Source organism: Nelumbo nucifera, chromosome 3 (genome assembly GCF_055504915.1).
Source record: "Nelumbo nucifera cultivar China Antique chromosome 3, China Antique-T2T, whole genome shotgun sequence".
In the NCBI taxonomy this organism is placed as follows: Eukaryota; Viridiplantae; Streptophyta; class Magnoliopsida; order Proteales; family Nelumbonaceae; genus Nelumbo; species Nelumbo nucifera.
In genome coordinates this window covers 8032657-8059969 of record NC_142651.1, presented here as the reverse complement: position 1 = coordinate 8059969, position 27313 = coordinate 8032657, and the positions used below count along the sequence as shown (strand labels likewise).

General features: G+C 36.8%; 3 protein-coding genes and 1 long non-coding RNA gene across 8 annotated transcripts; 2 read left to right on the top strand and 2 right to left on the bottom strand.

The window, feature by feature from the left end:
- Positions 1–684: 684 nt before the first annotated feature.
- On the top strand, positions 685–9951 carry LOC104593120 (Transducin/WD40 repeat-like superfamily protein). Of its 2 annotated transcripts, none has more exons than XM_010252820.3 (11): positions 685–883; positions 1057–1147; positions 1720–1820; positions 3563–3672; positions 3773–3839; positions 5314–5413; positions 6064–6180; positions 6256–6393; positions 6556–6637; positions 6719–6768; positions 9452–9951. In XM_010252820.3, the coding sequence occupies exons 2-11, from the start codon at positions 1073–1075 to the stop codon at positions 9611–9613; spliced, it is 1002 nt and encodes a 333-aa protein (XP_010251122.1). In that variant the 5' UTR covers positions 685–883; positions 1057–1072; the 3' UTR covers positions 9614–9951. The 2 variants fall into 2 exon arrangements, with proteins under 2 accessions (XP_010251122.1, XP_010251123.1); XM_010252821.3 differs by having other exon boundaries at positions 692–843.
- A 46-nt stretch (positions 9952–9997) lies between these two features.
- Positions 9998–10784, top strand: LOC148800936 (uncharacterized). The gene is made up of 2 exons (XR_016083977.1): positions 9998–10123; positions 10567–10784. It is a non-coding gene; the product is annotated as an uncharacterized LOC148800936 (long non-coding RNA).
- A 2705-nt stretch (positions 10785–13489) lies between these two features.
- LOC104593119 (oleosin H2-like) lies at positions 13490–14248 on the bottom strand. The gene has a single exon (XM_010252819.3). The coding sequence runs from the start codon at positions 14143–14145 to the stop codon at positions 13732–13734; it is 414 nt and encodes a 137-aa protein (XP_010251121.1). The 5' UTR covers positions 14146–14248; the 3' UTR covers positions 13490–13731.
- Positions 14249–25033: 10785 nt separating this feature from the next.
- On the bottom strand, positions 25034–27088 carry LOC104593118 (LOB domain-containing protein 25-like). 4 transcript variants are annotated; one of them, XM_010252814.3, is made up of 3 exons: positions 26703–27088; positions 26246–26575; positions 25034–25790 (listed from the first exon to the last, which is right to left on the bottom strand). In XM_010252814.3, exon 3 carries the CDS (start codon positions 25780–25782, stop codon positions 25219–25221), a length of 564 nt encoding a protein of 187 aa, XP_010251116.1. In that variant the 5' UTR covers positions 25783–25790; positions 26246–26575; positions 26703–27088; the 3' UTR covers positions 25034–25218. The 4 variants fall into 4 exon arrangements, with proteins under 4 accessions (XP_010251116.1, XP_010251118.1, XP_010251119.1 ...); XM_010252816.3 differs by lacking the exon at positions 26246–26575 and having other exon boundaries at positions 25034–25785; XM_010252817.3 differs by lacking the exon at positions 26246–26575 and having other exon boundaries at positions 26750–27088.
- Positions 27089–27313: the final 225 nt, after the last annotated feature.

Sequence of the window (27313 nt, the reverse complement as noted above, 5' to 3'; positions counted from 1 at the left end):
TATTCTTATAAGAAGATAAAGTTTATTTCTAATTAGAGTTCAGATCTGATTTAAATCTGGATTATCTCCTAATTAGATTAGGAGATAGCCCCATAAGAGATTATAAAAGAGGAAGGGGCAAACTAACCAAATAAACTATATATTTTTGCAGTTTTCAGTTCTCTCTACTCCTCTTTATCTCTTAGATTTAGCCAATTTGACATCAGCTATCTAGAACTGATATAGATAAATTTTTCCTCCGATTTTTGCAAGAAAAATCAAGTATATTAAGCTCATATTCCTTAGTTCGATCTAAGTAGTTGGATCTCAGTTTACAAAAAACTACATTGCTAAACCAACTTCAGGTATAAATTACACCATTTTCATGGAGATTAATTTTAGGACTAATTTGGATATGAACTTCCACCTTGAGACCTACTCTCTAAAATCTATATCAAATATACATATTCCTCTTCATTTGATTTCAAATATGGTCCAATTTGCTCGACGGAGGCTTGACACATGATGAACCGACGCCCCAACAAACCCCCTACATTCACATCTCAGCGTGCATGGAGAACACTCCCAATACACGGGTGAGAGGTTCTGTTGGGCGCCAATCTGATTATAAAGGGTCTTTTTGTCATTTTAAAATTTACGTTACCGGGTAACGGAGTAAGCACATAATACCGTACGCACTACACTATACAGTATGCACTTCGATGGTTTCTTTCCGCGTTTCTCTTCTTCCGCCAGCAGCAGAAGAAACGGAAGATTAATATTCTGCTCCTTCGGACCTTCGCTTGAAACACCGAAGCGCTCTGCTCTCATCCTTTGATTTCGTTTGAGAGACTTTAATTCACAGTGAGCATTTAAATTAGATTTTTAGCCGATTACGTTCAGAGTAAGCACTATATGTTTTTCTTAAACCCTAATAAATCTTCTCCTCTGTATTTTACATTCACAACATTTTTTTTTTCTATTTCAGTTTTCTATGTGTTTTCCCCATCTAGCAAAAACTTGATACTTGATTTATTTTAATCTCATTAATTTATATACATTTTAATCTTTTTGTAGTTCCCAGAAATCAGCCATGACGATGTCGATAACAGAACTGGACGATGAGACCGTACATAATATGTCGATCGGAGCCGTTTTTTCAGACTTTGTAAGTTATTGCTTAATTCTATTTTCCTTGTTATTTATATGCACACGTGTATTTTTTTTGTACAATTCTAATTTTATATATGTATATATTTTTCAAGAAGGATAAAGAGTAGATTCTTCAAGTTTTGGAATCTGTCTTACAATGAAACGAATTCAATATTGAAAAGACAAGTGAAGTATATTTGTTGATATTCACTGCTTGGTGTGCATAACTCCTTAAGAACACTTGAAATGGCACAGACAAATTATATTCCGAATTCTGTTGATCTACAAGCTAAACTAATTCACTATTGAAACTAAGATTAACTACCTTAGACTCAAGAATCCTCATTTATACTAACCAATTACCTGATTCAGAATGCCATGGTTTGATATTTTGTTCTTTATATATATATATATACTGATAGGAAACAATTTATAATCGAAAGGGTGTTAAAAAGAAATGGACAAGAAAGGGCCATAAAAGAAAGATTTTGTTGATTATCATGATAAAGATTGTCTCATCCTCTCCAGTTAGTAAACATTATTATTGCAACATTTAAATTTCTCCAAAGTTACCATTTTGATTTTCAGGTGGGGAAGATAAGTTCAATTGATTTTCATCGGACCAAGGATTTATTGGTTACTGCTAGCGAGGATGACTCTGTGCGGCTCTATGACATTGCAAATGCTACGTAAGTGTGCTAGTATAATAAAAAAACAGTTAATTTCCCAAATCTCAGCCTATTGGTGATACTGACATTAGTCTTTAATGCACCTGCAATGCAGTGTCCTCAAATGGCCTGCAAGTAAACATCTTGATACATGGGTTATTGGGTTAGTAGACTATCATGGAATATTTGTCAGCATACTAGATGTGTAAAAGCAGGCTTTTAATTGGCCCTGCTGGCGCTGCTTTTCTTTCTCTTTTGTGTGTGTGTGTGTGGGGGGGGGGGATATGATCTAGTCTAGTAGAGAGGGGGGAGTTAGTTGCTGTTTTGAGTTCTAAGTTTTGGTAATGATGGAGATTGTTTTGGTTGTTTCTAATTGATAGGTGGCTGGGTATGTTTATGGAATGCTGTAAAATTTTGTGAGGTCATGGTTTGCTGCCTGTTTGGCTATTGATTTTAACTTGACATGTAGCTTTGGTTATAAATACTTACTTTACAACTTAGAATTTTGCAATCCTTTTGCCAAAGTTTGATGGATGAAGGATATCGAAATAAAAGGTGCAATTCATCACAGTACAACCATAATATTCTTATATATGTACTTTCTTTCAAAAAAAAAAATCTTTTTTTTTGATAAATACTTAAAAAAAAAATCTTATATATGTACTGTAGGATCTGCATGGTTTTTGAGCTTAGCGTGCGCTTTTTTTTTTTTTTTTTCTCTTCTTTATGAGAGCTAGCCTTATTGCCACTCTCCACCCCTGCATATACCATCCCAAATACAACAGAACTGCTGTAATTGTGCGTCTTGGGAGGGAGCATGCGACCCCCAATACAAAGAATCTCCAAGTGCTTCCTCTCTAGCAAGATCATCAACTAGGGTGTTTTTTTGGTTGAGGACCCAAGTGGATGATGAGTTCTGTGCATTTTAAGAAAGAAACAAAAAAGGAAAGAAAATCAATTTTCAATGTCTGACATGAGAAAATGAAAACCTTTCTAATTTGTTCTTATATTGTTTAATTTACCACATGAAAGAAAGGAAAAGATCAGGGGGGTGGGAATAAGAATAGGAAAAAGAGATTGCATTATGCATGAGCATGATTGTGTGGACAAAGCTTAATCATTTTTTTTATCTTTTCCGAAAAACACCAGCACTCAAATTCTGGTCTTGGCTACTTGGGTCTTGGGAGTAGACTGAGTACGGTCCTAGCCTCCTTTTTTTTGCACAATCTGGTTGCCCTTGGACATGAAATTTCATTCTCATGCTTGTCAGCCTGAGGTTTTACCATCATACAAAGCAGTGGTCATACAAACGTTTTAAGGTTTTAGCGGTTAGGTTTGCCTTGGTGAAATAAATGAATATTTAAGTTATATTGGTACCTAGAGATCCTAGGCTGCTTTGTGTTTTGCTGTCCTTTTCTTCTTCCAGATTTTATAATGGCCTGGAGTGGGATAAGTCCTGTCAACAGTTTTCTTTATTTGTTACTGGGTGACTAGTTGAGTGCGTACAAGAGGAAAGAGAGAGAAATAAAGTGACTAAAATTTTGGTATAGTTGTCTTGATGTGAGTCCAAGGTAAGTATCAGTATTATATGATAAAGATATTGTGACAACTTCAGAACACCTTTGCTTTACCAATTACCAGTTGAGAGTACTTATATATAGTCAAAGATGTGGTCAACTTGTCTGCCATTTTGAAGTAGTTGCTAATTGTTTCCTTTTCCCTTCTTCTCATGCTTCTTTTTACTGTTTGAATATAATCTTCAGGTTGTTGAAGACCACATATCATAAGAAGCATGGTGCTGATCGTATATGCTTTACTCACCACCCAAGCTCTGTTATTTGTTCATCAAGATACAAAATGGATTCCAATGATGGTAAGTTTCTGAAAGAAAATTTTATGACTAGATAGTGTGATTTTGTTGTCATCTTAAGAGATGAAGGCATTTGCTTCTTTTCATTTCCTCTCCTTTGCAGAGTCCTTGCGGTATCTTTCCATGTATGATAATCGATGCCTCCGCTACTTCAAAGGGCACAAAGAGAGGTTCTTCTTCTATAATTATTTTCGTGTCCTGTTAGTAGCATGCAAATATTGTTAATGCTGTAAGCCATCTCAGAGAGTAATTTTCCAATATGATACATTTGAGTGACCACAATGTGGATTACAAGTTGAAAAATAAAAGTAAAAAGTGTTATAGATCACTATTGGTATACACATAAAATCACTTGAATTTTGATTCAACTATTATTTGTGCAAATTCTCTCTCTCCAACACACACATTCACATCTTTATACTTGTAGGACACTTTTCTTTAAATATCTTTCCTATTTGAATGAATATGTTATTGGACATTCTTGCACCTCTTAGTTGGTGTTTCTGATTCCTTGTATGTAAGATACATAAAGATGTGTTTGTATCCCAATGACAGCTAGAAAGAAAATACTAAGGAATAAAAGAAGTAATTAGGATTCTTATTATTTTTAAAGGGGAAGATTTCTGGCTTCAAACCATACTCACTAGTGCCTGTTGGGTAGCTGCCCAACTCAGATCCTCTTCGAGGGAGGATAGCCTCCTAATAAGGAAAGACAAAGGTGGAGAGAGAGAGAGAGAGAGTCTTTATTATGCTTTATTGTAAGTACACCTCTGTTTTATATTCATCTTGCCTCTAATGTAACTGACTTGCAACAGAATTATAACAACTTGCCAACTTGTTCGATTCAGTTTATTTATCAAAAAAAAAAATGTTCGATTCAGTTACTCCAGCTGTCTTTGTAATGGCTCCACTATGCTGATGTGGCCTTCCTCTCCTTCTAGAATATACTTGTAATTTCTGCCCGTTTGTGCCTCTAAGAATGTCTTAAAGTGGAAATGCCCTATAATTACACCCCAAAAATCCAAAAAAAAAACAGTTTTCAATGCTTTGCTGCACCTTAGTGCAGAGCAACATTTGATGGGGTGTAGGAAGTTTAAGGACTATACATAATTATCCTGTGTAGCAGTATGACTACTCTCTTCTAATGCTTCTGTCTTTTATAGGCTGCTTTTGGATCATAGAACAGCTTGGGTTTGAATTGTTTTTCCATTTCAATTCTGCATAAATGAAATAACATTCTCCTGGCATTATTTCAATTTCTGCTAAAATGCAGAATTTACAACCTCTTTTTCATGTTTCACTGATTTCATGGTGTTGAAAAAGCATTACTCAAACTCTGGAATCTGAAGATTCCTGGAATTGACAAATCCAATTAGGCCTCTAATTCCAAATCCACCTTAATCCAAATGCATCCATTCATCCATCTGTATCTCCTCTCCACACACATGCACACATATATTTGTTTTCAGCTGACAATTGGAAAATATCTTGAGTAGTAAATAAAACATACCAAGGCAATGATGATGGTCTTTACTGTATGTGTGTCTTGCTTGCGCATATGTACATGCCTATATGGATGTACTAATTTGATATGTTAATACTTTGTTATAAGTTTCTAACATAATTCTTATGTTTTGGTTGTAGAGTTGTTTCACTCTGTATGTCTCCAATTAATGACAGCTTCATGTCAGGTTCACTTGACCACAGTGTCCGAATATGGGATCTTCGTGTAAATGCCTGCCAGGTTGGTGTATTGTTTCTTTTAAAGCTCTTAAAAATCCATGGGGTGAAAAAATCTAGGGCATCCGTCTTTAACCAATGAGAACATCATAGCAATAACAGATCAGTACACAATGACTAGAACAAAAATGTAATGGTGCAACTTGGGTGGGCAGTGGGCTTGGGTTGAGCTTTGAATGGGCCCAGCCCAATGCAGTAAAAACTTCAACTTGGGTACCCAAGTTACACCCCTACAGAAAAGCAGAGAGCATGTTCTGTTTAGGATCGTCCTGATGGATGATGGATCAACATCTTTCTAGGAGATTTTTAATGTCAATCCCAACAATTAATGGGTCCAACTCCATTTTCTGTGCATTATTTGTAAATTGGCAGAGAGCATGTTCTGTGATGGATGATGGATCAACATCTTTCTAGGAGATTTTTAATGTCAATCCCAACAATTAATGGGTCCAACTCCATTTTCTGTGCATTATTTGTAAATTGTTGGTATATTGTCCTTTAGTCTACCTAATGGTGAGGGTGCATTTCCCATATTTTGTACCATTAATTGAGCAAATTAATGATTTAAGACTGAGAGGAATGACACCTTTTTGTCTGACAAATTGACAATGTAATTACACAATTGTGATTCATGCTTACTTTTATAGTTTTCAGGGACTCCTGCGTTTGCGTGGTAGGCCTACTGTTGCATATGATCAACAGGGACTTGTTTTTGCAGTCGCAATGGAAGGGGGTGCTATTAAATTGTTTGATTCACGTTCCTATGATAAGGTCTTTACCATGAATGTAACACTTGACATGTAGTACCATTTATAGGGGATTTTAATTGTTTTCTTCAACGTGTAGGGTCCATTTGACACCTTTTTAGTTGGTGGAGATACAGCTGAAGTCTGTGATATCAAATTCAGCAATGATGGCAAATCTATGCTTTTGACAACAACAAATAACAACATATATGTTCTTGATGCATATGGAGGAGAGAAGGTTAGTTCACTTGGACGATGATGTTGTGCTTTGTTTTGGGTTAAAGGGTAAAGCCATAGAGTAATTCTGAGTCAGCTTACAGTTGTTTGATGTTCTATGGCTGTGATATTATTGAAATAAAATTTTCATTGAACCTATATTTTTGGTTTATCATGAATGCAGCGTTGTGGTTTCAGTTTGGAACCATCTCCAGGTACTAGTATAGAGGCAACATTTACTCCAGACGGGCAATATGTGGTCTCAGGTAAAGCTTTTAATTCTATCCTCTCTCTCTCTCTCTCTCTCTCTTCATGTTTCAAACTTATTTTGCCTCTACCCTTAACAGGATCAGGAGATGGGACCTTGCATGCATGGAGCATCAACAAGAGAAATGAGGTAAGGTTCTGCTTTGGTCCTGTATCCAAGAAATATATGTTATTGTGATTATAGTGCAACAAGGTTAAAGTTTCAAATTTCCAATCCTACACCATTTTTTTGTTTGAGATTTCTTCAAAATGTTCATCAAGTGTTGTAAATTTTGTACAATAATATGAAATAGGTTACTCATCAAAAAATAATAATAATATGAAATAGGTTGAGTTTTTGAAATTTATTAACATTCTTATTTTTTTTGGTAAAATGCTTACATTATTTACTTTCATGTAAATATGAGAGATATCACGAGAATAGAACTATAGGCATTGGTTGATGCTCAGTTTTTTTGAGAAGAGCACGGTCCTGGAGCTGGAAGGATTAATGAGAAATCTTCTTGCTCGTTGGAGTCCAGGAAGATTGTTGCAGCTAATAGAAGACTTAAGTGTGTTTGGTTGCAATGCAAATAAATTTGCACTGATGCAAAACTATGGCAGTGCAAATGATTTGAATGTAAATTCTGACCTATTTTTTGTTTCAAATTTTAACTTATTTTGTTTGATTGCAGTACAAATGAAGTAAATTAAGGCATGAAGCAGAATAAAGTAAAACCCATAACAAAATTAAACGAGAATTTGCATTTTTTTCATTTGTACTCCCCTGCATTTGTACTAGTGCAAATAAAATTGCATTGCAACCAAACACAGCCTAAAAAACAAAGAAAATATAGAAATGTCATGAACCAAAGGCTTTTGCTAGACTAAAAGGAAGTCTCTTTGGGATTAGACCAAATAAGAAGTTGCTGAAGACCAAGAAGACTGTAAGAAGATATTAGTATTTTAGCGGATCAAAGGTTGTAGCTTGTGAGTTGGTTTTGGCTTTGGTTTATTTTTGAGTTTAGATGTGTGTTTGTGGGGGTTTTTTTAAATGGTTTTCGTCCTTGTTGGCTTTGAGTTTTGAGTTGTCTTTGGGCTGTTTTGGGGATCCTTTTCTGTTGAGGGGCTTTTGTCTTGTGGTGATTATGTGGATTCTGGTTTCTGCTGGTCTTTTTGAGGCTATGCTGGCTTGGAGTACTTGTTTTTGAGTCTTGAAGTTCTGTTTTGTTCCTCCTCTCTCACTCTCTCGAGTGACTTCTGGTCACTCTCCTCTGTAATTTCATTTTTCCTTTTAATAATTTTTATTTTATTACAAAAAAAAAGAGAATAGAACTGTAGGCTGTTAACATTATTTAGCAGATACCAAGTATGGGTCATTATGGGTGATGAAGGATAATCCAGCATCAATGGCATTGGTGGGTGTGATAGTGAACGGCCCTGGTCAACTAAATGAAAGCCATAGATGTCGTGTGGTAGGCAAGAAGAGAGTGGGGGATGGAGTTGGGAGTTAATTTGAAAAGATGTGTGGAAGTTAATTTGAAAAGTGAAAAAGACGGTGTTACTGTAAGGGTGAAGGAAGCTTACAAGGGACTTCTATCAGCTGAAGATGCAGACAATATGGACAACGAGGAAGGTGAGAAGATGGTAGAGCAGATCTTTGAGAAGAATGTGGTTTTGGAGTTGGGGAGAATTAATACAAGCCCTAAGAAGTTTAAGGATCTCGAGGAACTTCCTAATGCTATAAAATACTTCAGAAAGCAGAAAAATATTCAAATGGTGCAGGTCTTGAAAGTTTTTTCTAGGCTGAAAGGGGGGTTTATTTGGCATGGCCGCATGGGTTCTAACAAGAAGGTGATGAAATCAAAGAAATGTTCCAAGAGAAGCAGAGAGGTTTTTGTACAAGTAGCTTATAAAGTTAAAATGGAGTTGAGTTCTTATGGGGGGTGGTGGTGATTGTTAATGGCTGGTAGGAAGTCTGGTGTTGGTTTATGTTTTTTTTCCTCATTTGGGTTTGTAGATGTATCAGTTGGTTTTTAGAGGGTAGTATTTCTTTTGCGTTGTCTTGGGGTGGAGTTCAGTTGGGGCAGCTGTACGTTTGATTTCTTCTCTCGGATGACTGCAGGTCACCTTTCTTGTACTTTGTGTTTTTTTTTTTTAAATATTTTTTGTTTACCTTCAAAAATCATTATGGATCATTAACAATGAAAATATGCTTTGTTCTGCCATTGTACTAAAAGGGTTATCTGTTACCATTGGACTAGTCTGTGCTAGGGATGGCAATGGCTCAGGTTTGGTGTGATGTCATCATAACCGTGACTACCATACTGAACCTAGTTCCAACTAAACCTTATTGACTTCATGAAAAAGTGAGGTGTGGAGTGAGCTGGAGAGGGTGACAGGACCATGGAAATGGAAAAAAACATAAAATGGGTCAGAGACATTGTTTCACACCCAAAAAAAAAATCTGTGTCTTACAGAGAAAAGGGCATCCTAGTCCCTTGTTCTCACATGAAGAAATGAAAGAAAACGAATCATTAAACAGAACCACCACTACATCTAAAATAGTACACAACCTCCATTTAAGCTCTTGATGTAGACAAACTTCACCTGCTGGTGATGTCTGAATCCTGGCCTAACTCCTTCCATCCCTATTCTTTACCTATAATTGTTGGTACTGACACCGTTATTACATAGTGTTTTCATTAAGATGGATTGCTTGAATTTGACAAGGGATAAGGATCTCTTCAAGTGTTGAATCTACTTGTTTCAGCCACATTTTTAAACCAAGTATAGTGGATGGGGATGTGGTCATTAATTGATTCCTCTTACAGGTTGCATGCTGGAATAGTCATATTGGTGTATCAAGTTGCCTGAAGTGGGCTCCCCGCAGAGCCATGTTCGTTGCTGCATCCACTGCTCTTACATTTTGGATACCTAACTACTCAAAGTTGAATGCAGAATCCGGCGCTGCTGATGTTGATGCTGGAGTATAGGTGGAACATGTTTCTTAACCTAAACATCGGTATTTCACTCATTTCTTGATCCCTCACAGTATATGCTATAAGCCAGAGCTTTGTTCTGCAATACAAGGCAAGTGGAAACGGCACAATTATGTTGTAATTATTTCAAGGAAAATTACTCATCTTTCTTTCCACTTCATATGCCTTTTTTACTCAACAAAGTACATTTTGGCAATGCCAGTAGTTTTAGTGGGTCAAAATTCCATGTGCAACAACTTTGAGCATGTCATGTATGTTGAATGTCTCAGTACATCAGAAAACAAAAATCGTATTCCTAAAGTTTTAAAGCATAATTAACTCATCTTTGGATATATCATATTACTGATTCCCAGGAATCCTTGGTTATATGAATGAATGTGATTTTCATTTTTTTCTATTAAATAGCCAGCCGGCTGCTCCTTCCAAGTGATGCTTCCCACCACCCTATGACAATGAGGTCACCAGGACCTGGGGACAGTTTTGCAGCAATTTCTTGCATCTCTGGTAGGTTTGCTGCATCTTTCTCATCAGAAACCTCCTCGCTATTTCCATCATTTCGAAGGGAGGTTTCTCAAGCTGGATATGGTAGTATAAAAAAATACACAACATGCATTTGAAGAACATTTACTTTATAATTTTGTTTAACTACATATTTACTTTATAATTGAGGGCAGGAAGAAGAAGCCCAACTCTGGTGTGCATGGGATGCATGCAATGGGTTAGGGAGACCTATTTGTTGGAATTAGGATATCCACATCAAAATTCCAGTATAATGCTTATTAACTTGCAATTTGCAGATAGTTCAACTTGTAGATTCCCCAAGTCCCAATAAAAATAATAGATAAAAGCTTTGTTTGCCAACAGTCCAAAGACTGCAATATCTTTATGGTTGCTGATAAAAGTAGTTTAGATTGTGGGAATTATTTTTTGTTGGACTTTCTATGAAGGTATCTTGAGATGGGAGGCATCCAATTTGCTGCATGCGATCCATTTGTACCATTCTGTATGGAGGACCACTTCTACCAGCAGTTACAGAACGATGTATTTTCTCATGCATGTTCACTAATCGCCTTTACTAGCATACTGCAGGCATCTGTTTGCTTTAGACTTGTAGATAATGTTCTTTATACATTGATCTATCCAAGTATACAATTATTTGACAAAAGGTGAAACGGATTTTTTTGATGGCCTGTTAGCATAGCATTGAGCCCTAAATATGGCCTTATTTTTAGTAATTACAAGTTACATTGGAGCTTGTAATTGTATACAATAAATAAACTGGCTTAGTTAATTAAAAGTTCTGGTCCTGAAATTGAAGCCGAGATGTTTAATTTAGCATCTAGATATCTTACCAACCATTAGTTCCCTCTCTGAGTTTCTGCTTAGTCCCAAGCTCATATGCAATCTCTGCCAATCTATGTGGGTTGTTTGCTAAAAGGATGCTCTTTTTTTGGTTAGCGATAGAAGGATGGTCCTTGCAATGTCTCAAATTCTATTCCCCAAATTGAAGACCTTCACATGAGATAGACCGAAAGTTTCTGTACGAAGCAATCCTAATTCTTATTTTAATAGCAGCTACTCGGTTACATTTTGGACACAACGATCTAGCACACAAATTTTCGGTTACATTTCTTTTACCGCTACTACTCACAAATCTTCTCGGAGAACCTAAACCTTAAGCATATATAGGGAATATTTTGTTCTTCCGGGTTCACAGATCATTGAACGAGTTAACTGACTTGTGGGCTAAAGGGGTTCAAGATCATCTGTTCATGGGCCGGGCTCGGGTAGAGCTTTTTGCCAAAATTTGAATGGGTGAGGAAGGAGTTTTTTTGGGGGCTGAGTGGCAGCCCAGGATGTCACATTGAGGTAGTGGGAAATGATTTGAGGACTCAAAATTTGAAAAGAGGATATGACCTTTGGTTGGGTAGAGTTGCCGAGGGTTGTATATTTACCAGGTGGGCATGGTTGAGATCACTAGTTGCAATTCGGGTTGGACATTATTTAGATGACTCCATCGAAAATACTTGCAGTCTGCCTTGTAATCGTATAGATGGATGATTACAAGAATCTCGAAAATAAGAAAGCAATGAGAAATTTTGAGATGGCCTAGCTTTATATGCTTCAAAGGGTAGCTTCCCGGGTGATAACCATCAACATGAGTTTTAAGGCAGTCTCCATTGTCTTCATTTTGGATTTTTGTGCATATACCTGACCGTACTTGAGAGAAAGAAAAAGATTAACTCAAGTCTCATTATCAGTACACGGTATTGAATAAAACGGCAAACCAACAAAATTTCAGATCTGGTGGATGCTGTTGCCTAGGCTGGAAAGATCAGCATGCTGCAATCATTTTATAGTTTGCATGCAGCTCAGCCCACATATGCAACATGTATATAATAACATGTTGAAAGTCTGGGTATTTGGACTAATTCTAGGTTTTTCCTTGAACCATTTCATTTCTACCATCTTACACTCGAATTGAGGTTATTTATCGAATTTTACAACTGAGGGTCTGAGAGTTTGGTTTCATGTTATATGCAATTAGGAACACCTTGAGAAGGAAAAAAAAAAAGGTTGAGGCATTTCAGTTAGAACTTTCTGGTGGAATCACACTTGCGTTGCAAAATGATGTTTAAGTAACAATTTATGGCGTACAACATTATGAAGTCATTTGACACTGTTTTGCTGTTTTATTTGAGCCTACGGAAGTCGGAAGGAATAAAATACTAGTAGTAAGAAAGTGGTGTTCATGAGGGAGAAACTGCATGTCATTGGAAGTGAATAACATAAAAAGGAGCAGGCAGCCCTGAGTAACGAATAAGAAATTTTCTGATTTCGATGCCGAAACTTTTTGAACCAGATTGGTATGAACAGGAGCTAACCCAATGAAAGATGGGCTGAATTCTGGTCTCCAACAGGCAACAGATCTAGTGCAATCAATCGGGGTTAAAAAAAATGCTAGTACCTCTTTTGGTATTATATGCTTTCAAGTTTCAACCCAATGAAGGTTGGGTTGAACTGTTGAAGTATGTACTTTCTCTCTCTTCAGTCTTCAGGATTCATTCTTGGAAACATTTCCGAGGCCACAGTTATCGTTTCAACCTACATAGCTAAGTAGCTAGGGACCGACGGGGATTATATGAAACAAACCCACCTTTTATGAAGCAGCTGATGGCTGGGGAATGGGGACACGGCCACACTGTACGTTGCCTCACCGTCACCGATACCGCCCACATGAGCCGAACGCACAGCACGAGGAATCAGTAATGGGACATGAATTTGCAGGATTCCATGAAGGATGACTTGGACGTTTAAGATGCAAACAGGAATGAACAGCTACTGATCAGCTGGCGTTTCGTTTTAATTACTTTTTTGAGGTTCTGCTTGGAAGGACACTGAAATCCTGCTGCCTCTTCTCCTTAGTCCTCATGAAATGACACCTCCTAAGTCCTAATAATCGGATTCAGTTCATTTGCGGCAAATTTAAGGGTCGATGTGCCTTTCCTCTTTCAAATCGAGGGATTTCTAACAATTGGCTCTATACGATCAGGACAGCACAGGACACAGACAGTGACCGTTCCATTTCCATACCAGGGCAAACAAGCGCCATATCGATCCTTCCAAACAGAACTTCAAATATTTCCCGAACCCAAAACTGTGTGAATATAGATTGATGTGGGTGTGGGGAGACGACAAACTGATCATGGAGAGAGGAGAGAACAGAGAAGAGTTCAGCGGTACCGTGGTCCTCCATGACATCATAGTCCCGACTCCCAAACTACTGTTTCATCCTCGCATTCCCCATGTATGTGCGCCTTTGTCTATCACTTCATCTCTACTACGTGTCCATATCCCGAGACAAGAAAATGATTTGAAAAGCATGCAATGCAGATCATCGAACTAGTGATCGCAAGCTACCATGCATCGATCGATCTGCGAATTGTAATGGCATAATTGACCGAACTGATCACTCGCGTCTGTGTTACAAATTAACTTCACAGAAACAGCTAGAGATAAACAAAGAAAAAACAGATACAGCAAAACATAGAAAATCCATCTCCTCCACTCGATCCTTCTTTCGCTTGGTTTGGGTTCCATTGACTATTGGATCATTGGGTCGACATGTCCTTCGCCTTCTGCTCCATATATCCAGCTGCTTCCTGCATGCGCCGCTGCGCATAGTCCAAGTGCTCAGGCAGTGTGGCTCGCTTCCCACGCAAGTAATTCAGGATCCACGAGAAAGACGACAATGCTGCCAGCCCGAACGCAGCCGCTGTAAGGAACCCCATCACCGCTAACCCAATAGTGGTCGCTGCAGGGATCAACACCGGGCTGAAAATTATCAACAGTGGCGTCGACACTACAAGGCCGATGACCGTGGCAGTTAAACTTAAGCCGGCGACGGCGAGTAGGAAACCACCAATGGGGAACAATGCTATCACAGCCATGACTTGGAAGCTCGAAGGACCCTTATCAGGGAGAAGGCTGTTGAAGATGTTTACTGGTTGCTGGGTGGTAGCCATGAGATGGGTGGTGGGTTTTCGATTGACTGGGTGAGAAAGTGGTTTCCCGGTCTGGGCGCTTGGGTTTACTCTTTTTATTGAGACTTGAGTTGGGAATCAGAGAGGGGAGAGAGAAGAGGTGTATTTAAAGAAAGGGAGAGATTGACGCGTGGGAATTTGTTGACACTTGGTTGTGATTTGGGGGATTAAGGCTTGCATGAGAAACAGGTAGGTCTGTTGCCACATTTTCCTGTTTGGTTTGGTTGATGCTAATTTTCACATGCAAACACTCGAAATAAAATCAGAATTCAGAACAACCGCGTCACCAGTCTGCTAACCCAGAATCAATCTCCCATGGCAGTCCGGAAAAAAAATAAAAAAAGAAAAGAAAAGAAAACTGTGATCTTCCACGTAGAAACTTGTTTGGGTTGAAGATGTTGCCACGAATTTAATTCAAAATACATGGGGTGTTGGTATTTTGAATTAAAAAATTAAGACTGTGTTTGGTTTGAAAGAAAAGGTTGGGAAACTTCCATCCCTTCCTTTCCCTACCTTATATTTCAAGCCAAACTCAACCTAAAAGTCAGGAATGATACTGTGGAATGCGGATATCAACCAGCAGGATTCCAAAATTACAACTTTTAAGGTGTGAGATAGGTCTATTGATGTAAAGTGCATGAGTGAGCTAGCACATGGGTAATATTCCATAGAGCTCTATGAACGATTCCTATCGACCATAAGATTCCTCTATGTCATTGAAATAAGTGTACAACAAGCAACTTAAATTGTTCTGATCAGGAGACATTTTACAAGAAAAAAATTAAAAAGAAATGTAAAACAACAGATATACAATTAAAGAAGCAAATAACTTTGGTGACATTTTTATGTGGCTAAATAAAAGTAAAAAATTGGGAGACACTTGTTGTTACCCACTTATTGAGCAGCTTTCTTTTTTCTCGGAAAAAAAGCACTTTTGACTTGTAGAACTGTTTGGTAAGAATTAACAAAGAGGCACTTTTTTTGCACCAGTGATGGCATATAGCATTTTTAGGGAGACTGATAAGAAGAGTAAAATATGAAAAGAATAGAAGAAGAAGAAGAAAAGGAAATGGATTGCTTTCATTCCTATTTCGCTATGGATTGGGTCAATTGAGTTGGGGGTGAGAGTGGGGAGATTGAAAACTATAAAACCCATTTCTGCAATTTGGGTCAGTTAAAGCGAGCAGGGGTCGAGTAGGACTCCAAAGCTTCCTGGACATAAATTACATGAAAGGGTGTCTGTCATTCAAAAATTCATATTTGGGAGGAATTGTTGAAAACCCTAGCCTCCATAGCAACCGAATTTGAACACACGATATTTTAGTTTCCAACCTTTTGACTCTGACAATGCTCCCTAACTCCGATGAGGGTTATGAGTTATGACATGTCCCTTTCTTCTTTTTACCCTTCAAATCTTCTATGTGTGTATGTATGTTTGTAGTAAAAGATTTTGATACATACCCAATCATATCTTTATGCCCTTTAATTTGATACATACCCAACCATATGCTAAAAGCCTTGACACTGATGGATAAGTACAGTAAAGCAAATGATGCCATATGCCATCACGGTTTGTAATAAAATTCTCCATATATCTCTTAATCTATGCAGCTCCACAATGATATAAACCTAATTCAACCTTATCTTAACCCAAGCCCAACCCAAATACATCAAAATTCAGCCTAAGCTCAATTCTTGGGATTGGGGCTAGGTAAAAAAAAGAAAAAAGAAAAAAGAAAAATCAGTGTGAGAGATATTTTTTTGGTAAAATACGTGAAACCCGTTTCTTTTTTGGTAAAATACATGAAACCCATTGACTCCAAATTATGAGGGTCTTACTTTGCATACCATAAAATAAAGCCATAAATTCAAATATACATATAAATTTTCATAATTCAACAGTAGATGTTAGAGCATGGAGTAGTCTGTGGTGGGAAAAAATGTGAGTGCCCCACTGACCATGCAGTTCCACCCTCCACGAGGTTGATATCCCATGTCTCCACTTTGGAATAAGTGATGTCATGCCAAGTGAACATCCTCAACTACTGTTCCATCGATAAAAAAAAAAGAATCAGATTAATTACTTTCATGTATTCTTAACCAATTGAAGATATTTACCTACCTAATTATATGAGAGAAGTGATATTTTCTGCTCCCACAGGCCGCAACACAGAAATTGCTTTTTACATGACAATACAAACACACCCTTAATTAGTTTTGGCTGGGATCTGGGAGAGTAAAAAGAACAGAAGGAAACATAAATAGCTCTGGGGTTAGATTATCAAATCTATAATAGGGAGGGCCCACAAATTTTATGGACTTAACTGCATGTCACCTCTATAAAAGGTGAGAAGCGTGTTATTGAAAAGTATAATGGTACAGAACAATCACATGTGTGCCCCCAATTCTCATCATATCATCTCAGTTGGAAGGAGAAAATTATTTGATTGGTCAAAAGAAAATAAGAAAAGCTTTTGATTTTCGCATTATGTATCATATGTATGCCTCTCTGCCTCTCTGGTTTCTCTACTGTTCAGGTCCTGCGAACTTTTTGCCTCATTTTACTTTGGCCATGTGGACCGTTGAAAACTAAGATGGACCATTGATTTTATGGAGTCATCTGACAGATTTGATGGTGGAGATTTTCGGTGTTAGCTGATCAACAGGGGCCAACATGATTATCGTACCTGGAATGAATTGGATGGTACTGTGCAGTGTGACTGATTGGCTTTCTAGTATTGATATTGAGAAACAACTCATTTCTCCATCTCCATTTCTTCCTCCAGCTAGAAAGTGCTCTAGACATGTAAGCCTTCATCAGTTTCTTGTTTGTGAATTGTGATGTGAAGCTTTCAGGTTATTTTTCTGAGTCAGGTGGCTGAAAGCCTGAAATGTCGGAGACCAATTCCGCCGTCTGGTGCCTCTTGGGGAGGGCTACCTCTCTGTTGTGTAGCCCATTACCAAGAAAAAAATAATAGTAATTGCATATAGACCTGTTTATAGGTCAGGTTTGAATCTGGCTTGCCTCTTTATCAATTAGTACAGTCTTGAGTATTGACATAAAATGTCCTATAATTTAATAAATTAATAGACTACTTCCTATTTACTGAATTGTAAATTGGTAAATGGTAATAATTTAATAAATTCATATTTTATATATTTTTATTGTATGTAATATTGTCGGGTTGTACTTATTTGAAAAAGCCTTACGAAAAATAATTGGGTCTGGTGTTTAAAGCATGAGCCTGAGCCCATGGGCCTAAAATTTTGTCCAACCCAATAAATAATAGGTCGGACTCTCCTTCTGATCTCTAAATAAAAAATAAAAAATAAATAGACCGGACCAGACCAGTCCATCGGGCTACTTAATCCATGAACAAGTCAAACAAATGATTTTTTCTTAGTAAACATTTTTTTTTTGAGAGGGGGGGTTGGTGTATTGATCATCAGGAGTGATCAAGCATTATTGGAGCACTTCGAATTTGCTAAGGTTGTCCTTGTAAGATTATTTGATCGGAACTACATTTAGTTAGAGGAATTGATTCATTGTAATGGACTCTTTAATTCCATTTCGTTTTTTTACTGATAATTCCATTTCGGACCACTTTGCAGGGACTACAATCTTGGCCACAGATATATCTAATGGTTTCGTCCAAATGAGGATGCAATCAGGACTCTGTTTAGAAAAAATGCCAGCCACTGGAAAGTGTTTTAATTTTTTAGTGTTATTATCTGAAACACCATCCACTTTACTGACGATTTTAAAATTCCTTGATTTTTCTTTTTTTTTTTCTTTATTTTTTTGCTCTGAGGGGCTACAAAACGGGGGTATAGGCCTATGAGATAGCTGATCCCCGAACCCTGCAGGCGGGATTTGATTCTAAGTCTTCGTTACAACTAGCAGGAGACCTTACCCATCAGCCGGTTGGCACCTTGCAAATTTCCTTGACTTTTCAAAATCTTTAAGGGGACATTTTACAATTTGAATTATTTTTTTTGTTGCCAGTTTCAAAAATAAATCAAAACCATATGGTTTGAAAATAGATAATTTTTCAAAATAAAAAAACAAAAAACATGTTCTTCATTGCTTATGTATTTTTTGTTTTCATCAAAAGTGTAATAAAAAAACATGTTCTTGAATTTCTTGTTTCGAAAATATATTTTCATCTAGTCTCATGCTACATGTATCATATAATTTTTATATTAGAAGATTTGTTTCTGTTTTAAAAACCAAAATGATGACATTAACACCCCAAAAATATTTCCTTTACACATTTCCTTAAGGCTCAGTTTGGAAACAGTACAAATGTATACAGTATAAATACATACAAAATAAAACAAAATATAAGATTTTACACCCTACATATTTGCATTTATATTCCTCCCAAACTCAGCCTTAAAAATTAATAGTGTTTGGAGGATAACAATGATGCCTTTATTCCACTTTATCTTTCGAAACCAAATTTAAAAAATAGGCGCATCCATCCAATCAAATCAAATAGAATTGTCGATGTACGAAAATACCCTCAAGAGTCTTCTTACTTATGTTGTATATATTCTAAAGAAGCTCATGCCATGTGTTTGAGCAAGATTGTGATCTTGTTTTACCTCTTCATATCTTCAAGCGCTTGTCGCTATATCATATTTTCATTGACACCAAATATGTGGAATAGAAAGCCAGATGGCGCTAGAACCATTTAGTGGTTCTGTCCACACTTAGGACCATACATTAAACCAACCAAGGGTATCTTGCACTCCTGGACCGTTAAAAGTGAATGTAGATTAGTCTGCGTTTGATCTTGTCTTATTTGTTTGTGAGAAGTAAAAATGTTGTGATCCCACTTTATATGAAAGAGTATGAAGGTAGGAAGAGGGTACTTTGATTCGATGTGAGGTTGGAAGCAAAATGTAGTCCCCATTTTAGAAGAGAAAGAATTGAAGTAAGAGGAAAGGTTGTGCAAATTTTGCATCAGTGCCCATTTGGAAGGGCTTTCATTCTTTGGCTTATGGCATTGCAAGGTAGGTCTCACATAAAAAGCTATAATGAAATACCCATAGCCCAAAAACACTTAATAGGACATTTGGAACCGGTGCGTTTTACAACCGTTCCGTTTCTATTGATGTGTCATGTGTGCCACATCAGTAAATAAACATAATCAGTAAAAAAAAGGTATTTGGTAGCCTTGTTTAAAAAAAAAACATTTTTGTAAGAATTAGCCTTGAGATTCGGGAAAAGAGGGGTTTCTTGAAATACCAAATTTTTGTTTCTTGAATCACCTAGGTGATCCTGAATCACCTTGGTGACATGGCACATTGAAATTTGAAAAAATTGACTATTTTTTGAGATGTCACACAGTTGTCATTATAAATATATTAAAATATTAAATCAAATAATTTTAAACATCCAATCAATATAAATCACATTTTTTTTTGTGTTTCTCAAAAAAACAGGTGAAACAAATTACTTGTGAGTCGGGGCCTACTTGTGAAACGGAATGGTAGTGAAATGCTCCGGTCCCAAACGTCCCCTAAATGGAACTATGGTTGTCAACCTGCCCAATTGGCCAAATTGATTAATTATTAAATTAAATATATATAATATTTTCCTGATTTCATTATATCTCATGTCTGAGGTGAGACCTGACAATTAATCGGCATGGCTTTGGGTCCATACTTTTATCCCAATTAGTAATTGGTTCAGGACTGCTTCTACCTAGAACTGACTTGGACCTGACCTGTTGACAACCCTACATTCAGCTAAGAAATTCACTTTCATCCACTCAACACAACTCAATCAACCATGAAGCCCCCCCGCCCCCACCCCCTCCCAAAATAACCTTCACTTTCTAAGATGCAAAATTTACACTACTAACGAGTGCGAATAAAACAAGAAGTACAAATTTTGCATCATGTAAGGGTATAAATCATAGTTACGAACAAGACCTAATTTGTGTATCTAGTTCAAATTTGCACCATAAATAGGTAGAACCTAATTGTGCAATAAAAGATAATGCTCTGTATTGAAAGCAAATAAAATAAGGTCAAAACCTAATTTGTATATTGAAATTTGCACCCCCGTACTTGTGCATCAATACAAATGAAACAGCACTATAAACAAAGCCAGACCTTAGGAACAAATTAACTTTAACAATTATTTAGAGGTCCCCTAGCTGATTTATAATTGTGAAGATTTGTTGAAAAAGAAAAGGACTCAAATTTCTTAATTTCTTCCAATAAGTAATTGAATGTGTTTGGGCTTCACAATAATCACCCATAGGGAAAAAACATAGTATTTAAAATAGTAACTAAGAAAAAAAATTCAATAGCAACAAAATAATAAAATACAAGCAAAGACAAATAAAAACAAACATCACTAACAACACAATGGATTTATATGGTTCGACCTTACCGTTTACGTCCGTGGAAGAGATGAAAATTGTTTTTCACTATGAAATAAAAAATGAGAAACAGTAGATGTACCTTGTAGCTTACAAGTTGCAACCGAAACCAACCCTTAACCCCTGTACACTCGTTTTTTCTTTTTTCTTTTTTTTCTCAACCCGAAGAATAAAAGCAAGAAAAAAACCCCACTCTTATACTAAAAGCACTCTCTTTTTCTCTACCTCTCCTTTTCCCTTCCAACAATAAAATGAGTAAACTTCTTTCTCACTTTTTTAAACCTTACATACAGAAGAGACCTTTTATATATAAAACCCTCAAAAAAGACCTTTTATGTCTAAAACCCTCCTTAACCTAAAGATGGACCACACCAATCATTAGATTAAAAAAAATAGTCCAATAGTGAAAAATAAGACAACCCCAACAAAATGACATGTTTTTAAGAATTAAAGGCAACGCCTCTTTCACTAGAACAAGAACAACAATCTAGTTAGTTTCGACAAGATCTAAGAGATTCTATATCTCAGTTGGTGCACTAGGAAACGTATATGTTTGGATCTTAGCCCAAATCTTTTTTTTTTTTTTCATTCAAGTACCTTGCCTTCTAGCTTGGTGCCTTTATGTATATGATCTTATTGACGTGAGAAATTCAGTAGATTTCAATCTAGGCTGAACAAGAATTGAGAGGTGAAACCTCACTATTATCCCAAAGTAAAAAGATATGAAATATAATAACGAAATATTTCAAATTTGGTTTCTTTTCATATTGGCTCCATTTGGTTGCACGTGAAGTGAGGGAAAACAAAAAATATCCTGCAAATGAAAATTTGCAATTTTATGGTTTTTGGTAGCACGTAATTGAGAAAACAAAATTTTCAGGAAAAAAAGAGCCATACTATTATAGGAAAATAGTATTACTTTAGATTTTTCCATTGATCAATCTCCAAATCAAGGTCTGTCATCGCTATTCACGTCTTGCGACACTCATATACATGGTTTTTAAAAACGAACCGGTGACCGAACCGGTCAGGGGTCCGGTTATTGGTTCGAACGGCCAATCCGTTCTGACAAAAAAAATTAAAAAAATTGAAAAACAGTCAAAACCGTTCGAACAGTTAATTAGCCAGTTCAGCGGTTTGCTGATCAAAATCAACGGTTTTGGGGGAAAAAGCGGTTTTGGAGGAAAACGGAACCGGTAGGTGACCGGTTCCTTTTTCCGGTCCGACCGTCCGGTCTGGTCCGGTTTTGAAAACAGTGCTCATATATATACTCAGGTTTGGCAATGGGGCGGGGATCATATTCCCCATCCCCGCCCCCGATTTTGAAATTAACCTCCATCCCCATTTTTTATTCTTATCGGGACCCGAATCTCCAAAATTTTTTTAGATAATAGTATTTTTCTGAAAATAAATAAAAAATTTAAATTATAAATAATATTTTAAATATATTTTGATATATATATATAATCGAGGTCAGGGCGGGGTGAGAACCTCAATCTCCATTCCCAACCCCAACCCCAACCCCGATTGGAGATTCATATTAATCCTTGACCCGCCAAAACAATCCCCATCCCACCTCATTGAGTTGGGAAAGTTGAGTCCCTGTCGGAGATGGACAAAATTGCCATCCCTAGGTTTGTTTTACAAACTAAAACAAGATTTACTGATCAGCTTCTTCCTTCTCTAGCATTAATTGATGCTTTTTTCTCAAGATTGTGATACTCATAGGAGGTGTTTTACAACATGATTTTTTTTTCATTATTTTTTTTGAAATTGACCTGTCAGCAAGTAAACAAAAGTATGCTCTCCAACTGCATTTTTGTTTCAGAAAACAACTCATGTTTTTAAAATCATCAAAGTGTTGGTTTTTAAAATAAAACAAATTTTGGAATATAAATATTATATGATCTATGAAAGATGACGAGAGAAACATATTTTCCAAACCAGAGATTCAAGAAAATGTTTCTTGGAATCAGTTAAAAAAACACAGTGAACCAAGAACATGTTTTCCATGTTTTTGATTTAAGAAACATGCAGATGGATTAATTTGTTTTTGGTACTCACAACAATAAAAACAATTTACATTATATTGAAGCATATATATACCCCTTAATTTGTCTAGTTGATGCTAGCTTGCTAGTCCAATTATTCATTTGCTTACGAGCAAATGACAATAATATTATAATAATATCCAAGTTTCAGAGTTAAGGGAACATGGGGCAAAATTCTATACAAATAACAAAATCTAATACTTTTAGTTTTAAGTTTTATTAACACTTCATGCTCTACCTTGAATGGGCATCTATCCCATCAAACACTGGTGGTTGAAAGAAACGATAAGAAGAAAAATTACAACCCATCTCTACAGTCGGACATTTTTTGTTTAAAAAAAAAAAAACTATATATTCTCATCTGGATAAAACTTTGGCATCAAAATGAATGGTGTATGGTAAAACCCAACGTAATAGTCACATAAATTAGTTCTGAGTTTTGGCTGGTCCCTAGCTAGCTAGCTAGCAATTACACCATCAAAAGTCCACAAATATGCTTTGAGATTTATATGCCGCAAAACACGACTCTCTAGGCATGCTTGAATGGTAAAGATGCTCAGAGACTGCCTGCCATAAACAATGATGTCGTTTAGTTACCATTCCATCGATCCATTATATATACATATTCAACATCAACATGAAAACTCTTGTAACTAAAATCAGTAAAATCATCATTTAATCATCAGCCTTTTTCCAGTCTTATTTATATTTATATATATATACATTGCAATTGCAGCTGTAAGCCTGTAATCTGTAGACCGGAGGCGCAGTGTTGAAGAGGCAAAACTGAGTCCATAATATGGGTTTTGTCTCTTTCCTCAACTTACAATTTTTTTCACCTGCTCTCTTTCAGTCCTTTTTTCCTTCCTTCAGTGGGATTGATCGACTCTGAACAACTGAAACTGTTGCACTCTTCAGAAGACCCAACAAAAACTTCAGAAAGCCATACTCTATTCTGGGCCTTGTACAAACGCCACAGACTGCACAACAAGTTAAAGAAATAACCCACGAAATATTTATAGATTTATTAAAGATTTTTTCCGTATGATTTTCCTTGTGGGGGTTTCCAGAGATGGAGTTCGTTCCCCAAGATTCAAACATTCAAACAGGGCCCCCCTCATTAAAGGTGATTCTTTGGCGATTTCAAGAAAGGTGGCCGAGGAATTGGAGGATGATGGACGTGACCCTCGAATGGCAGAGATGCAGAGAACACAAAAGAAGACAGTTTAACTTTTCTTTTCTTTTCTTTTCTTTTTTTTTTTTGTAAATTTTCTCAGAGAGAGCGAGAATGAGCTGATAGTTTTTTCTATGAAAACTTTCTTGTTTCTTCTGTTGTCCATGAGACACATAAATGATCGCATGTGAGGGAGGGAGTGAGGCAGAGCGAATGCATTGAAGAAAATAAGGAAATTATCAACTCATTGACATGTCAAATCTGTGTTCGGTGTGAATATGTTTGTGCGCTGATCGACAGTGTGCTGATATATCTCTACTTCCATCTGAACTCTTGAGAGTTCTAATTATGTATGTTTATTACTCCTATATACTTGCCAAGGTAATTAATTAAACACAGAGATAACTGCACCCTCTTCTATATAAATCCAATAAAAACAATTTCTTACTCTGAAAATCAAGTAATTAAGTTGTGTAGTACCGTGCTTTATATGTTTTCAAATAATTACAAGATAAAAGAAATTGAAGCTGATATTCACAATCAATATAGTCAATACAGAACAGAAGGGAAGAAGAAAAAGAAGAAGAAGAAGAAGAAGAAGTTACACTACCAATTGTCTGTGAGTATGTGGAAAAATTAATTGTGGGAACACAAAAGAATGCATAAATGTTGAAACAAAATTTTAGAAAGTTCAGAGTAACTCAAACTAATCCCTTTTTCATTTAATTTCTTTAGGCTGAGATAATGAAGGAAACGTGGATTATTGAGTTTATTCAATGATAATGCTCTCTTAGATTATCATGATGCTTAACAGAAAAGAGATAGAGAATTCATAACCCTAATTTAGTAAATAGATTTATCAGGTGCTACCTATAGTCCTATAAATATTGGAAAGGACCAAAATATGTTCACTAACTAAACTGTTCTTACTGAAAAATGAGGGTAATGGTCTTTTTAAAATGGAAGTGAGAATATTTAATCTGGAAAAAAAATAGACATGAAGATTTTAGACTGAGCTAGAGAATCCTCTTTAACATAAAGTAATAATAATATTAATATATTTATGAATATAAACAACAAAGAGAATATATGGACTCAGAGATGCTGCAGAATTAATGCAGTGAGCACAGAAAAATCGCAAAACAATATAAAATCAATCACAGGCCATGTGTTCTAGAGTTTCATCTAAAATCCAATTACATGTTAAAACACTGATATAGACTGATCTTAATTGAAGAACTGGAACTTCACACTGAAAAAAAACACTAATTAAATTCACCAAAAGTTTTTGGATAGGAGAGCGATAGTTCCCAATTCTCAAGCTAAAACCATAGCAACTCATACCATGAAATGAAAATGTTAAGCACATAAGCCCTGTATATTGAGGAGAACCCTAGAAAGGGTCTTATCTTTCAAAAATGCCCACTTGAATTCACATAGTGCCTTCTCCTCCTACCCTATCGTGAGTATCTCCTGAAGGGCCGTCAGGCCATGGAGCGGGATATGGAAGAGGAAAACCAGGAATCTGATAGAAAGAACCTACCCCATCACCCATCCTTCTACCGAACTCAGCAGACCTTTGACGAGGAGCCATCGGTGATGGAACTATCCCAGTCGCCGGCGTTGCGGGCAACGCTGTAGCCATTTCATTGCAAGCATACCGGATCAGATCAGCATTAGCGGCGTCTAGTTCCTTCTGGAGTCGGTGAACCTGTCTTTGGAGGACTGAAATGGCCCCAACGCAGCCGTACACGGGATCCTTCATTCGTGCCTCGGCTTCGTAGGCAAGGGAGTTCACTGCATCTTCCCTCTGATGAGGGAGGAGCTCGTTAAGGAGTTTTGTGACGTTGCTTGCACCGAAGATCTTGTGAACATTGGCGAATTTCTGTGGCTCTTCGGGTGGAAAATAGGGTGCAAAGATGCAACCCGGCATGCACTTCCTCCTCAAGAACTTGCAGGCAGCACAGGGAGAGTTGGAAGAACTGGATGAAGCCATCCTCTATGCTGCATATAAGTAAATCCAAGTCAGTCATTAATTCCTATTTGCAAATTCACCGATAAACATATACAATCATTTTTTTTTTCTTTTTCTTTTTTGATCTTTCAAATATGAAGAAACTTTTAGTCGCTTGAAGGGACAGAGATTTCATGTACAACCCAGTTGCACCATCTCTCTTTCTGATTCATTCTTATTTCTTTCTGCAAGTATCTAGTAACTTGGGTTTTCTTTTTTTCGATAGATGCAAGGAACTTAATTAGTTTTACGACTGACTCCGGATTCTCCATTTACTTTTTTGCTGGAACCTGAAGACGAATTTTACCCATTCTTTTTCTTTTTTCCCTTCAAGTCACCTAATGAACACGCATATTTCCTTGAATTGCGAGACTAATTTCGTCATTTCATTGTTCCATGACCATATTACTCAATTATATAATACAAAAAGCGCAACCATTATAACCTTATGCATGATTTCTGGAGTTAAGACACTGATTTTGTCTTGCTTTTCGTTTTTTTCCCCTTCTGTTAACACCCGCACGCCGACCTCTCTCTCTCTCTCTCTCTCTCTCTCCAGACACACACACGCAACATTTCCAGAGTCCTTGATTTGTGGAATTCAGTTGCACCAGCTTCTAATATCGATCCCTCTGAGGTTCGTTTAGCATGGGATCTAACTGGTGCAATCTCAGCCTTGATTATATATATTTCCAAAACTGCTGTAAAATGTCACTGGTATTCGTATTCTACCCATAAAAGACTCCATATCTGGCAAAACCCTAAATCAGAGAGCCTGAGACCCAAAGTCGAGTGGCAACCAAAAAAGAAACAGAAAAAAAAAAAGAAACTTTAGTAAAAACTGGACAAAGAAAAAAAGAAGAAGAAAAAAAAAAAAAAGAAACTAAACTACGTATGCTCACCTGTTGGAGATCAAGGGGTTGTTTGTTCAGAGGAAAAAGGGCAGTACCTTTTTCCGTGTGTAAGCTCTTTCCTGTTTCTTGGTTGTTGAAGGAAGAAAGAAGCTTTAGGTAATGAAAGTAAAAGCTTATGAGTAACTATTATGGGAGAAAGGGAAACCCTAATTGGAATGAGAGGCCTGCAAATTCAGTGGCAAAAGGATAGGGAAGGAGGGGGGGAGAAGGCAAGGAGCAGTTAGTGTGGGAGAATGAATGAAAGAGAAAGGACAAAGGTAATAATAAATGGGAGAGAGTGAAAGGTACACTAAAAAAAGGATGACATTGACACTGCGCTCTTATTATAATATCAGGGCGAGGGGATGCCACCCGTATTGCCTTTCCCCTATTCTCTCATTTCATATGTCTTCACTCTTCTCATCAGTACTTGAGACTTGAGAATACTATATGTATATATATATATATCATCTTCTATGAATTTCAGATGGAGAAATTAAAATAAAATAAAGTGATCAAGAAAAAAAAGAAAAAGAAACTAGGCCCTCCAAGTTCAATGCATTGAATACCAATCAAGGTTCAAAATTTGAGAGGGAGGTCATTTTTTGGGGTATTTAATT

Excerpts from the sequence above, each read along its gene's own strand:
- LOC104593118 (XM_010252814.3), bottom strand. The coding sequence starts at position 25,782 with ATGGCTTCATCCAGTTCTTCCAACTCTCCCTGTGCTGCCTGCAAGTTC.
- LOC104593120 (XM_010252820.3), top strand. The coding sequence starts at position 1,073 with ATGACGATGTCGATAACAGAACTGGACGATGAGACCGTACATAATATG. Across the intron at positions 1,148-1,719 it reads GAGCCGTTTTTTCAGACTTT|GTGGGGAAGATAAGTTCAAT; the intron begins GTAAGTTATTGC and ends TTTGATTTTCAG. Across the intron at positions 6,769-9,451 it reads GCATCAACAAGAGAAATGAG|GTTGCATGCTGGAATAGTCA; the intron begins GTAAGGTTCTGC and ends TTCCTCTTACAG.
- LOC104593119 (XM_010252819.3), bottom strand. The coding sequence starts at position 14,145 with ATGGCTACCACCCAGCAACCAGTAAACATCTTCAACAGCCTTCTCCCT.